Source organism: Procambarus clarkii, chromosome 29, assembly GCF_040958095.1.
Source record: "Procambarus clarkii isolate CNS0578487 chromosome 29, FALCON_Pclarkii_2.0, whole genome shotgun sequence".
NCBI classification, from domain to species: domain Eukaryota; kingdom Metazoa; phylum Arthropoda; class Malacostraca; order Decapoda; family Cambaridae; genus Procambarus; species Procambarus clarkii.
In genome coordinates this window covers 7281162-7293823 of record NC_091178.1, presented here as the reverse complement: position 1 = coordinate 7293823, position 12662 = coordinate 7281162, and the positions used below count along the sequence as shown (strand labels likewise).

Sequence of the window (12662 nt, the reverse complement as noted above, 5' to 3'; positions counted from 1 at the left end):
AACATGTGTGATATGAGGGATTTTTCTGCCATAATTTTAATATAAATTGAGACATAATGAGCATAAACATCTTTACACGTGTATCAACAGTTTCAATACTATTATGTCCATATATACATACATACTGTCTACATACTGTATACATACATACTGTCCATATATACATACTTTATATTTACATTTTGTAGGGACCACATGCACCATCACTATTTTGTGTTTGTTGATGAACTATAATTTAGTAAGCATGATTGCCACTTGCCTTCATGTAGGTTATAAAGGAATGATACATCCTGTAGGTTGTATAATTCCTGAGCTAAATCACTAATTAGGTATTCCCTTATTAATTGTAGCACCTCATTGTAGCTATTCTCTACCCTGTTTCAGACTGTAGAATATGACTTCTGCTTGGATGATGATGTTACCATGGCCAAGACATTAAAGTCCCTGGGTGTACCAGTCACTATTGATATTTTGAGCAGTCTTCCCCATGGATTTCTCAATCTGTCATTAGTGTCACAAGAGGCTCACTCTGGGTGTAAGAAGTCCATTTCACGCATAAAACAACTGCTTGGTATAGAAGAAAGGGAAGAAAATGCAAAGGGGTGATACCAAGAGTTAAGTCATGCTCATTCTCAGAATTTGCAGTTGGTATGTGCTTTTGAAGAGTATGTGACAACGCATAATCAAAGTCAGGTATTTTTAATTTATATAATGCGAGACCCATATGAGTAAAAATTAGCAGCTTGCAATTTTGTGCCAATGCTTTAATGCAACCATTTAATGAGTTTTTATATTTTAGTATTTTTACTTTTTAAGGGATTAAGATTTATATACTTTTGAATAGATACATTTATATGTATGTTTCAAAGCTTTTGAGACAAAATAGAATTTGTATACCAGTAATTACTGAAGCATAAACACTTGTGGAGACTTAATTCTCAGCTCTTTAGCTGTAGTGAGTTTATATTGAGTATAGTATTAATGCTGCTCTAAGAAATAATGTAATCACGAACACATGTTATGAATGCAATATTGTCCGCACTTCTGAATCATTACATTTTGAGTTTGCATTTGAGGCTTTTATAGCAAGTTGATTATACAAGGTCTTAAATGTAAGAATTTTGTAACTGCCTAATTCAGCATCAAACCTCATTGCATTGTTGATGTCAGTTTTTTACAAGTACAGTACTCTCTTTTTATTATATTTATCATAGCATCAATACTAGACTAAAATGTTTGGAAAGAACTGGAATGTTACTTGCTTGACTAAGCTGTAAACTAATGCAACAACTCTCTCTCTCATCAACTGCAAATAATGTACCTCTATTTTCTTTCGAAATAGTTTCCCATGTCATTGGATGTTACAAGAGGTATTAATTATGCACCAATCTCCATGTGCTGGTGCTGAAATGTTCTAACACAAGTACAATTCAGTATGAGCAAAACATTAACGGAGGTGCACCACAGTCATGCTCAGCTCGACCCAAGGAAGTGTGAGGAGCTGATCACAAGATTATTAACTTGCCTTGTTTCTTGTCTGGCTTCATATAGTTAATTCATTCAATGATAAGAGATGAGTATACAGCTCAGTTATTTATATTATCACTTAATGTTGTATCATTGCAATAGGGTGATCCAGAACTGTCCACTTTCATTAGTTAGTATCTAATGATCATACAATAAAAAAGGTTTATTGACAGAACCACATTACATGGCTTAATATGCAAGGCCTGGCTTGTCTAACAAGCAGTGATTTTTGTTATTTTCAAATATTTCTTTCCAAATTGTTTTATTCAGGTGAATATTATTATGCTATGTTAAGAACATGAAAGGCTGATTTGTTATGTTAGGTTTGATCAAATTTCTATGTTCTTTCAAGTCAAATTAAAAACAAATCCAATAATATATAATGTAAAGGAAAATTTTATGATAAATTTTTTGTTTAAAAATATGACATTTCAGGAAAATTCAGCTTGTTAGGCAATGTTAGGTACAACATATATATTTTATTACAAACATAACAGTGCTGTAGACTATTACAGGTGAAGGATGTGATTTGTACTCAGTGATGGAGCCAGTATTGGGGAGCTACTGAGGGGCCCTCTCGGCAATCTGACTTGAGGCCCTCAGTAGCTCTCCATCCCCCACCTGGTGAATAGGAAGCCACTCAGTAGCTCTCCATCCCCCACCTGGTGAATAGGAAGCCACTCAGTAGCTCTCCATCCCTCACCCGGTGAATAGGAAGCCACTCAGTAGCTCTCCATCCCCCACCCGGTGAATAGGAAGCCACTCAGTAGCTCCCCCCAACCCCCACCCAGTGAATGGGGAGCCCCTCAGTAGCTTCCCATCCCCCAACTGGTGAATGGGATGGTTGGCAAACAAGACCCATGGTTGCATGTATCTAGGTGGGGGATTTTATAATGATAAAAGTTTTTTGCGTGGTTTCATCAGAGTTACAAGTTTCTTTAAGCAGTTACTTGTTTTGGAGCATTTGTGGGTTTCTGTTGAGTCCGTTGGTTGATTCTGTGGTGATTTCTGATTGCCAGGCTTCCCTCGACCCGAGTGGGCCAGTTACTGGTCGTGGTACCTGGTAGGCACTCACGGGTCATAAGCTACTAGGTTTGGGTACTTACTAGTACTAGGCTAGTACAGTACTAGGCTTGGGTACTTAAAGGCTGTAAGAGTGATTAGCTATTGAGTGGTCTACTAGAAAACAGGTGTTTCACTAAATTCAGTGTTGGGTTTTTGAATATAATTTTATGGTCTGTTGTGCTTTAGTGAACTGCTAGGGGGAAGCCAATTGGCATTTACATTTCCTAACATTACCATTAATGTTACTTTCATTAATCATTCATTCATTGTGATTGTTACATTTCTGTTTGCTGTTTTCACCTAGATCTGTGACATGATCTAACTAGTCATTAGAATGTAATTTGTCTTGTTATGTATCATCTTTAATAGTGTTTATGATTGTTAATGTTAATTCTAATGTTGAAATGCAGTTATCACAGGCAAGAAAGAATCTCCCATTATAACAGTGAGCAAGTACAGAAGTCAGAAGACGTCTAATTCTTCAAGTCCAGTAAGCATTTATATGTATATATTGCTGTTGCACAAAGAGTCATATTCTCAACAGTGCTGTTAGTCATCTTGGATTTTGTTGACAGATTTAATTATGTTCTCATATAGTTTATGTCTATGTGCTCTTGTTTGACTGTGCAGTCAGACAACAAATATGTACACATTTGCTTTTGCCAATATCAATGACCAGAAATGGTGCATATGTAACATAATGTTATGAATTGATGAGTACATTTTTTTTTTTTATTTGGTCATCAGTTATCACATTTGGTAGCTTTTAGGAAGTGGTAGCTGAGGCATCCAAAATATTGTACGAAACACGTGAGATGTCTGTTGTTAGTAAGACAAAGATACACCAATAGAAGAATGAATCATTTGTAAATGTAAAAAAGAAAATAGTGTGTGATATTGGATGAGTGGACTGAATTAGGTGATATGAAGTATGTGTATCTATTGTATATGGTCTGGCACTGACCATAGACTAGTATGCAATAGCTAGAAGATAGAACAGGAACCTTTTTCTATTTTAAAGTTTCTCTTTGGTTGATAGAGTTTTATTAAATGTTGTTGCTCTGTCTTGAGATGATGTTTTGTTTCATTATGGTTGTAGCAGTCTACATTGTTGGTTGATTATAAAGTTTATATGCAAAATATTTTATTAGTGCCTAATGTTTGGCTCCAGTGCAGTTGGTTAATAATAATTACCTCAGAGGAGAATAATGTGTTTAAGCTCAGGTTTATTAATGTATTGTGTGAAAATTGTTGGTTAAGTAGTCCATTCTACCACTCGAGAACAAGAACAGCATCCCCCTTTTCTTAGGGGAGATGTCATCTATGGTGCCAAGGCCTCTTCTCATGGGCACTTAATGCAACAGAATCTTGCACTTTACTCTTGGATCTGCATTGTCTTGCTAACAGTTATGCACAGTCTTGTAGAATGTCCGGATTTTTAGGATAATGATGAATCTTCTTTCCCCAATATTTCTTTGAGGTACATATTTTTTGACAAAACCATTGGTGAATCTGATACCTTTGACATTACTCCCTATATATATGTATATTTTTGCTCTTACACCAGTATTGGAATCTGAATGATATCTAACTATTTCTGAATATTGTGTGACAGTGCTAAATAGTCTTCCAGGCTTGGCACCTTATTTTGATAATTTATAATTGCATGCATATGTGATGAGGCTATCATGTACTAGTGGCCTGTGGATATCAAATGTAATTTCATCTCTACCGATAATGTTTGAATGACATTCCCAGAGAGATTCACATCAAAGAAATGGGTTACAAAACACTTCCTTGAGCTATGTCAGAAAGAGCTTTACGTACAATATATACAAGCAAAAAAAAAAATACATAAAAGTAGCATCCAGATTGAACACTCGAGTCGTGAACTAGTCAGAACTCGTGTGGCATCAAAAATGACCCCAGCATCTTGATACACTCAAACTACGGAACACATCATTTTTGTTTTTGTTTTTTATTCCTTTTCTGTGTATGTAAATGTATCATTCCCTTAATGCAAATCTTGTTGCATAATTTTTATATATTCTTTCACACAACTTTGATGGTGCAGTTTTGATGATAACCACATGCTGAGGATTTATAATTTAAATCTGAACTATAACTAGGTGTGCTAAACAGGGATAATCTGCAGGTATTTTTTGTTGTAGAGTGTGCAAGGTAAAGCCCATTGTTGATCATTTATATATATATACCAGCACCTAAGTCTTTTGTACAAGGATTTTTTATGTGGCTGTATGGTGTCATGTTTTAAAATTGTTTGGGTTATTAAATATATTTGTTGAAGGCATGTAACTGAATCTCTTTTATATATATGTATATATGTATGTATGTATGTATGTATGTATGTATGTATGTGCTGGACTTATTTACAATAATGGTAGTACAGTATGTATGCAATATCTTGGAGGCATTTTGTTATCATTAATTTATTTTTGTATTGGATAATACATAACATTTTCTGATTAGAGAAGTTCTTTAGTAAATGTTATAATGATACCTTTAATAAATATTACGTCAATAAAAGTTATCGAGGTAAGACATTAATTATATAAATCATTGATGACAACTATTACTTTATTCCTGTGTTACAGTCTTTGTTGTATGTGTAGGAATTGTAGCGTGACTGTTGCTTGAGTGGTTACTGTAGTCCGTTACAAGGTAGGACTTGTATAGCTCTGTGTGTGTGTGTGTGTGTGTGTGTGTGTGTGTGTGTGTGTGTGTGTGTGTGTGTGTGTGTGTGTGTGTGTGTGTGTTAAGCTGTGCCATACTCATTGTCAACATTGTATTGTGAATTCTCGACAAATCGTTTTAGTTAAATCTTCTTTCAAGTAATTGAAGAAAAGTTCCCTTTGCAGAACGTACACTTCCATTTTATACACAGCAGGCTTGCTTGGTAGGAAAAAGAGAATAAATGTACAAATAACGTGCATATACCAGCTAAACATATTTATGAGAAAAGCTTTTTTTGTTATTGCAGTGTTAGAATACACATAATGATCCTAATTTGACTTGGGGCACACTTTGTTCAACACTTCATGGATGAACTGTCGTGTCTGGTTATGTTTTTGGTCTGGAATCCTTCATGAAACAATCCTGTAATTAATTCTGGTAAATTAGATGCATTAGCAACTTATAAATGCTGAACAATATGAGACAGTATCCAGACAGTATATTAGTACAGTATCCACCCACATAAATAATGTGGGTGGATACATTAAAAATAATAATAAATTCCCTTATTGTTTGTTGCCAGTACTTGAGCCTGAACAGTACCTATCCTCATTAAATAAAAACTATTCATACATTACTGTAAATATAATTTAATAATAAATCATTATACTGGGGGACAGGCAGCCAGCAAATGTATATATTAGGCTTGTCAAAGTCTCCCCTCCCTAACGTCAAAATTACTGACACCCCCAAGCATGTAACCCCACAAGAAGTTGACTAACTCCTGGGTACCTATATACTGCTAGGTGTACAGGGGCATTAGACGATAGGAAAAATACCCAACCATGTCTGTCTCACCCGGGATTCAATACTATTGTTACTTTGGTGCAATGCTGTAATAATAAGGAATAAGCAGCCCCATTGTTATATATATACTGTGCTGCATTATAAATGGCTGAAAAACAGTTGAAAAACACTAGTACCTGTATACAAAATCATAATTTCTGACTTCACAAGAGTCACTGGGTGTTGCATTTGGAGATAGAGGGGCAAAGAAGCCATCCCTGAACTGTTTATGACAATAACAAAAAGGGGGCCTGGTCGAGGACCGAACTACAGGGACGCTAAGCCCAGAAATCATCTCAAGCTAACCTCAAGATAGATCACCTACCACCCATGTGTCATCCTGAAGAGATGAGTGACTAGCCCTAAATATCTGGCCTCCAACCACAGACAGTCAGACATTCTCTATTATAGATATGGGTGAACAGTATAGTTAACCCACTATTGCTTACAGAGCAATGAGAGATGAGGTCCATGCTTTATGTTCAACGCAGAAAGTGTTGTTTCATTATTATTGTGGTGATGAATGTTGAATGTTTATTCCATTTGTTTGTTTGTATTCAGTATTATTTCTGTGCATAGTTATTGTCACATAAATCATGAAATTACAGCACTGACATTGTAATACCTTTGATTGTAGTACTGTGCTAACATAGTCCCACCTTAGTTGTACTGTACTGACATCCACTTACCTTTGATTGTAGGTGGATGGCTAAAACACAATTGCTGGAAAAAATACACTTAAATTGCATGCTAGTCACAATGTCAAATATTTATGATTAGTATTGTTATCTTTCAAGTAAGATGCCTGCTTTATTTTATTTACACATAGTTTTTTTTTTTACAATTCAACATAAAATAATAAGTACATGAGATTTCATTATGTGTGTTTAAGTTACGAGCTAAGTAGTTACACCATAATTAAGTATTATATCCTGTTTTCAACTGATACTCAGCATATTATTAAAAATGAAGAGACTGGTTATTTTACACAATGCATGTTGTGCATCAGTTACCTTGGACTCCTGAACTACAATGGTTCAGGAGGCCAATGGGTGTGGCAGTTAACTTGACCTCATGAACCACAAAGCAGGGAGGTGTCGGTTAACTTGGTCTCGTGAGCCCCAAAACAGGGAGGTGTCGGTTAACTTGGCATCATGAACAACAAAGCAGGGAGGTGTCAGTTAATTTGGCCTCATGAACCACAATGCAAGTGGTGCATCAGTTATCTTGGCCTCATTAGCTATTAACCTTGGTCTTTACTTTAGTTCATTATATTTAAACTTACATATTTTATATAATATATTCAATACCCTTGTGCAGGCGATGAGTCACAATAACGTGGTTAAAGTATGTTGACCAGACCACACTAGAAGGTGAAGGGACGACGACGTTTCGGTCCGTCCTGGACCATTCTCAAGTCGATTGAGAATACCATTCAATACCCTTTATCTACATTTACAATTTAAACTATATAATATGGCTTTCTAGTTTCTCAGCCTTTTTTATGGATTTTATTTCATAAAAATGTGTGCGTGTTTATAGGTTCACATTTTGGAACCAAAGCCATGTGTGTGTATGAGCATGTAAACATTCAGACAGCCACCCTGTGTGTGTTTATGGGCACACATTGTGAAATCGGCATCTCTCAAATCATCATCAGTAGTTCCTGTGTAACAATATCCCATAGAAAGCCCAAGTCTAGCTAACACCTTCTGCCAATTGGAAATAGGGTAATGTATATTAATTTTTCAAAAATAACCATTTCAAATGTGTCTTTTATTTTAAGGCCATTCGGTACTTTGTGGACTTGGGTCAATTATGGGATAGAAATTTGCCTCTTATTGCCTAAAATATCTTGCGTCATTCTGCCGAACAGCTCATATTATACCGAGGTTTGCAAAATAACCATGCTTTCTGATTCCCACCAATTCTCGTAGATGAAATATCACTAGGTATACTCCTTTAAGGAAATAAATTTATTCAATGCAACTAAGTTTGTTTCTGCTCTCACATCAGCATTTTAAGTACTGTACCTCGCTTTTACCTGTAACTTCAATAATGCTATACAGTACTGTATAGTCATATTGGCTTAATGCTTTCTTTTGATAATTACTTAGACCTGCCTGTATAGAAAGTAGCCAGGATTGAAATAAATGTTATGACTAACTACATTCCAGATTTTATTTTTAAGTATACAGTATATGTATGTTATATGTATATATGCATGTATACAGTCCTTGCAACAAACATTTATAATGGCAGCACATAGGTCACAAATGGTTTTAACTCACAAATTTGGGTTTTAGCCATGATGTACCCTTCAGTTTTTTTATGAAATTAATAAATTGCAGAATATTTTAAGTTGATTTTTTAGCCTAAGCAACCTTCATGGTACTGTATACTGTTTCGTTTAATATTCAATTGTAATGATTTAAAATTGTGCAAGGGTTGTGAAAGGTTAAAATTTTATGCATTGGAGTAATTTACTGATATTTAATATTTATGTTATCTCAGACTTGGTGTTATCTTCAGGTATCAATTGGTATGATAATACAAAGTGGTACAGTAAATGATTACATGACACTTATTATATTTGCGTGCATAATGTACTGATCTGCTTGCATTTGAACTATACCTAATATGTAGTGTGCCACATTGATTAATAACTAATAAAAATAAATACTAACTTATGCAGCACTGATCAAATACTTATGAACATTTATAACTACATATTCAGTAATATCAATTATCATCGGTGTGATTTCGTCAGCAGGCTTTCTTCCAAGTGTAAACCTTGACTCAGGAGTTCCTCGGCAGGTGTTGCAGGACTTGTGGTGGTTGACCTTGGGAACCAGCGAGGTCAGTGATTCAGCTCTGCTTGTCTGTGGGTTTAAACAAATCAGTTTATGCAGCTAGAATAAGAGACAAAACCTTGCATGTCTTAATAGGGGGGTAAGTGCTTAAGAGTTTGAGGTAGAGAGGTTTTCTCATGTATGGAAGTATATAGAAGGCAAGGATGGACAAAGGTGTGCTCACATCTGACTAAAATGGGAATATGGACAAGTGGGGCCATGAGGGGAGCCTTCCTCGGTCAGCAGTGTGGGGGAGGACTTGTGTACTCTGTTTGGTATGTAAACAAATACTATTTACAATTCATGATGCTCTGTTGATTATTGCATTCAGGGACACCTTGCCTATTCTTTAATCATCAAATCGTCAAGTTTTTTATGTAAAGGAGATACAGTATTTATATTTTACATGAAGATACTGTTGATTTGTGCTTTAGGTTGTGTCCTTAACACTGTGTTGTTCTTGCAGTTAGTGGTCGATCTCCTTTACATTGCCTTTATTTTTAATTGGAATTTTCATTATATTGTTCACGTTTGTATTATTTTGTTATTCTCATTTGTTCTACTGTACTAAATTTTGCCACAGCTTTTGAGTTAACAGAAATGTAAATATTTTCTCTTGTGAGCACCTGTTGCCTTGTACACTCACTGTCCCCTTCTCCTCCTCCCTCTCTTCCTCTTTATATATCTTCTCTCTCACTCTCATAGAACATAATAAATAAATGAAACTGCAGAAATCCTATTGGCCCGTACAAAGCAGCTCCATACAAACCAAAGGATAGTTCCTCTAGACTGGAAATATGCAAATGTCACACATTTTTTAAAAAAGGCAAAAAGAGCTTAGCAGAAAACTACCATGCGATCAGCTTGACAACACGTCTGTAAGCTCACGGAGAGAATTCTAAGGGAAGGAGTAATTCACCATCTCACAGCGAACAATCTTGAAAAATCGATGCAACTTGAGTTAAAAAATCATCCAGCCTTACGAACCTGCTCGCATTTTTGGAAATGGTAACCGGCTCTCAAAGGACCTCCGGTGGATGTAATATACATGGATTTTGCTAAAGCTTTAGGTACGGCATCACATGAAAGACTAGCAAGGAAATTACAGGCACATGGAATGAATGGTAGAATACTAGAATGGAGAAAACAAAGGGGTCATGCTAAATAGAAAAAAATACGACTGGAGAAATGGGGTTTCACAGTGGTTTATTTTGGGACCGAACTTTTGTGTCATATACATCAACAACATGGATGAGAATATTACAAATTACATCATAAAATTTCGTAGATGACACTAAGATTTACGGTAAAGTGGGAAGTGAAAATTATATTGAGGCCTTACAAAAGAGAACTACATACTACATACAACTCCACAAATGGTCAGAAGACTGGCAAATGCTTTTTAATATCTAAAAATGCGAGATCTTGCATGTGGGGCATAACAACCTACGTCATAACTACCAAATTAAGAGCATTACCTTGCAGCAGACTGATGAAGAAAATAACCTTGGAGTCAGACTCCATCACTCTGAAAGTTGCACAACAAGTGGGAGCGGCAGTAAAAAAAAAAAAGCCGATTCAAATCCTAGGAATAAAGCGTACTGTTGACTTTAAGAAAAAGATGGTAGTTATTCAACTGTATAAATCTCTGGTGCAATTAATCCAATAATCACTTGGATTATTGTATCCAAGCATAGAAACCTCATCTTCAGAAAGACATTGCTTCTTAGAAAGTTATTCTCCTAAATTATTTATTTTATTATACACTAGGATTTATCTCTGCCCTGCTGTATGTACTTCATAATCACTTAACCTTTCTTTTTTGTTTTTATCATTTCTTGTTAGTTTGACAAATTGCCGTTGTTCTGGATAGACGTCACCATTTGAACTTGAACTTGAACCATTCTTAATACGTCTGTTTTTTCCAATAAGGATCCTTAGTCCTCTTTTTGTTAGCGTTTTCTTCATATTATTTCCTTTTCATGTTTGCTGTCAGTGTTACTATTTCCACCATCCGCATGTTCTCCCCCTCTCGTCTCTCACTTTCTCCAGGGCTGTCTTTTCTTTCTTTGTTGTCCTCTGTTGCGCCTCCTTCATCCTTGTTATCACATCCTCCCTTGTTCTCCCTCACCAACGATTTTCGTTCTTTCTGCTTCCTGTATTCTATTGTCGCCATAATCTTTCTCTTTTTTACCTTCTGATGCCTCCCTCCATCTTTCTCCATCCCCTTTCCTTCTCTCACCTTACTCCCTTTCTATCCCTCCACTCCTCTCCTCGCTCGAGCGTGACATGTAAGACACCTGACTGGCCTTGAGGTTCACCCCGAAGGAAACAAAAGTCACTTGTGTGTACATAGGCTGTCTCGAGGGATTTTTAATGGAGAGTCCGGGGGGAAGCGGAGGGAAGAGAAGGGGTGCTTCGAAATCTGAGGGACAGGAGGCCGGAGGAAGGTGATAGGGGTTCAGGGGCAGCAATGGAGGTGTCTGCCTTTATTAAAGGGAATTAAGGGAAGATTTACAATGGATGAGGAACAGTATTGAGATGCCTTATCCAGGATGGCAGCCCATTACGTCCGGGTCAGGACATGGAGTCGGTACTGACCCAAGACTATAGGAATGAGGTCTAATCATCAGATCAGCACATCAGCTCAGGAAATCCCATCTGCCAATGACCCGGGGTCGTGAGCGTCACTCCCGACGCCCCAGCACCTCTCAAACCTACAGTCAGACAAGCATAAAGATCAGATAATCTACAAAAAATTGGTCACTAAATCGGATATTGTGGCACTGATGGGAACAAGGTTGTATATAAGAACAGGTAAATGGATAAGAATGTGTAAATGATGCAGATCTCACACATGGGATTAGAGGTCCCTCCCAAGGTCGAATTGCTGATCTTCCTCAGGATCCAACTCAGTAGTTGACTAACTCCCGGGTACTTAGAATTACTGCTAGGTAAACAGAGCCATTAGGTGAAAGGAAACGTGCTCAACCATTTCTGTCCTGTTCGGGAATCGGGCATACAATTTGCTATTAACTCTTGACTGATTAAGGAACTGCAGAGGGATAATTACAACACTAAAACTGAAAACTAAAATTGTAATAATTGGATCATTTAAATTTCTTGGATCTAAATTGGATAGAACTCAAGGCTAGTATATTAAATGTGAATGATTATCAACTTTAGCAGACTACCCTAGAATTTTTAATTTTCGTACAGAAAAATATAAAACATCTTTCTCAATGCATGTCAGGAACGCAGGAGCAAATTTAAATGTTATTGTGGTCCACATGCTCTTAGGAAGTTGAAATAAGTAAAATAAACATAATTAGTTATCGACTACAAATTCCTAACTGGCTACTGAAACCTTTAACCTCAGTTCTTTGGTTCAAGTTCAAGTACTGTACGTTTATTGAGTACTCATACCCAATAATCCCGTGAATGACTGCACCCCTTAGTCATACTAAAAAATCCTATGAATGACTTTGCACCTCGTAATCATACTAAAAAAAATCCCACGAATGACTTTGTACCTCGTAGTCAGACCCAAAAATCACGTGAATGACTGCACATATGCCCAGTCTTATCAACACGACAGAAAGGTAGGTTTATCGAACGATGAACGTGCAATCAAACATAGTGTTCCTCATTAGTCTTCTTTATGCCATTCATCAGAAC

The 12662-nt window shown here is 36.4% G+C and overlaps 1 protein-coding gene and 1 long non-coding RNA gene across 3 annotated transcripts in view; one reads left to right on the top strand and one right to left on the bottom strand.

Annotated features, from left to right (window-relative positions):
- LOC123764980 (hormone-sensitive lipase) overlaps window positions 1–8489 on the top strand; it is a 28101-nt gene extending 19612 nt beyond the window's left edge. For both annotated transcript variants that reach the window (XM_045753284.2, XM_045753285.2), the window contains exon 12: window positions 385–8489. In XM_045753284.2, coding sequence (XP_045609240.2) covers window positions 385–606 — 222 coding nt within the window. In that variant the 3' untranslated portion in view covers window positions 607–8489. The remainder of the gene's footprint in view (window positions 1–384) is intronic.
- LOC138369783 (uncharacterized) lies at window positions 8300–11759 on the bottom strand. Its single transcript, XR_011229949.1, has 2 exons — window positions 10463–11759; window positions 8300–9014 (listed from the first exon to the last, which is right to left on the bottom strand). It is a non-coding gene; the product is annotated as an uncharacterized lncRNA (long non-coding RNA).
- Window positions 11760–12662: the final 903 nt, after the last annotated feature.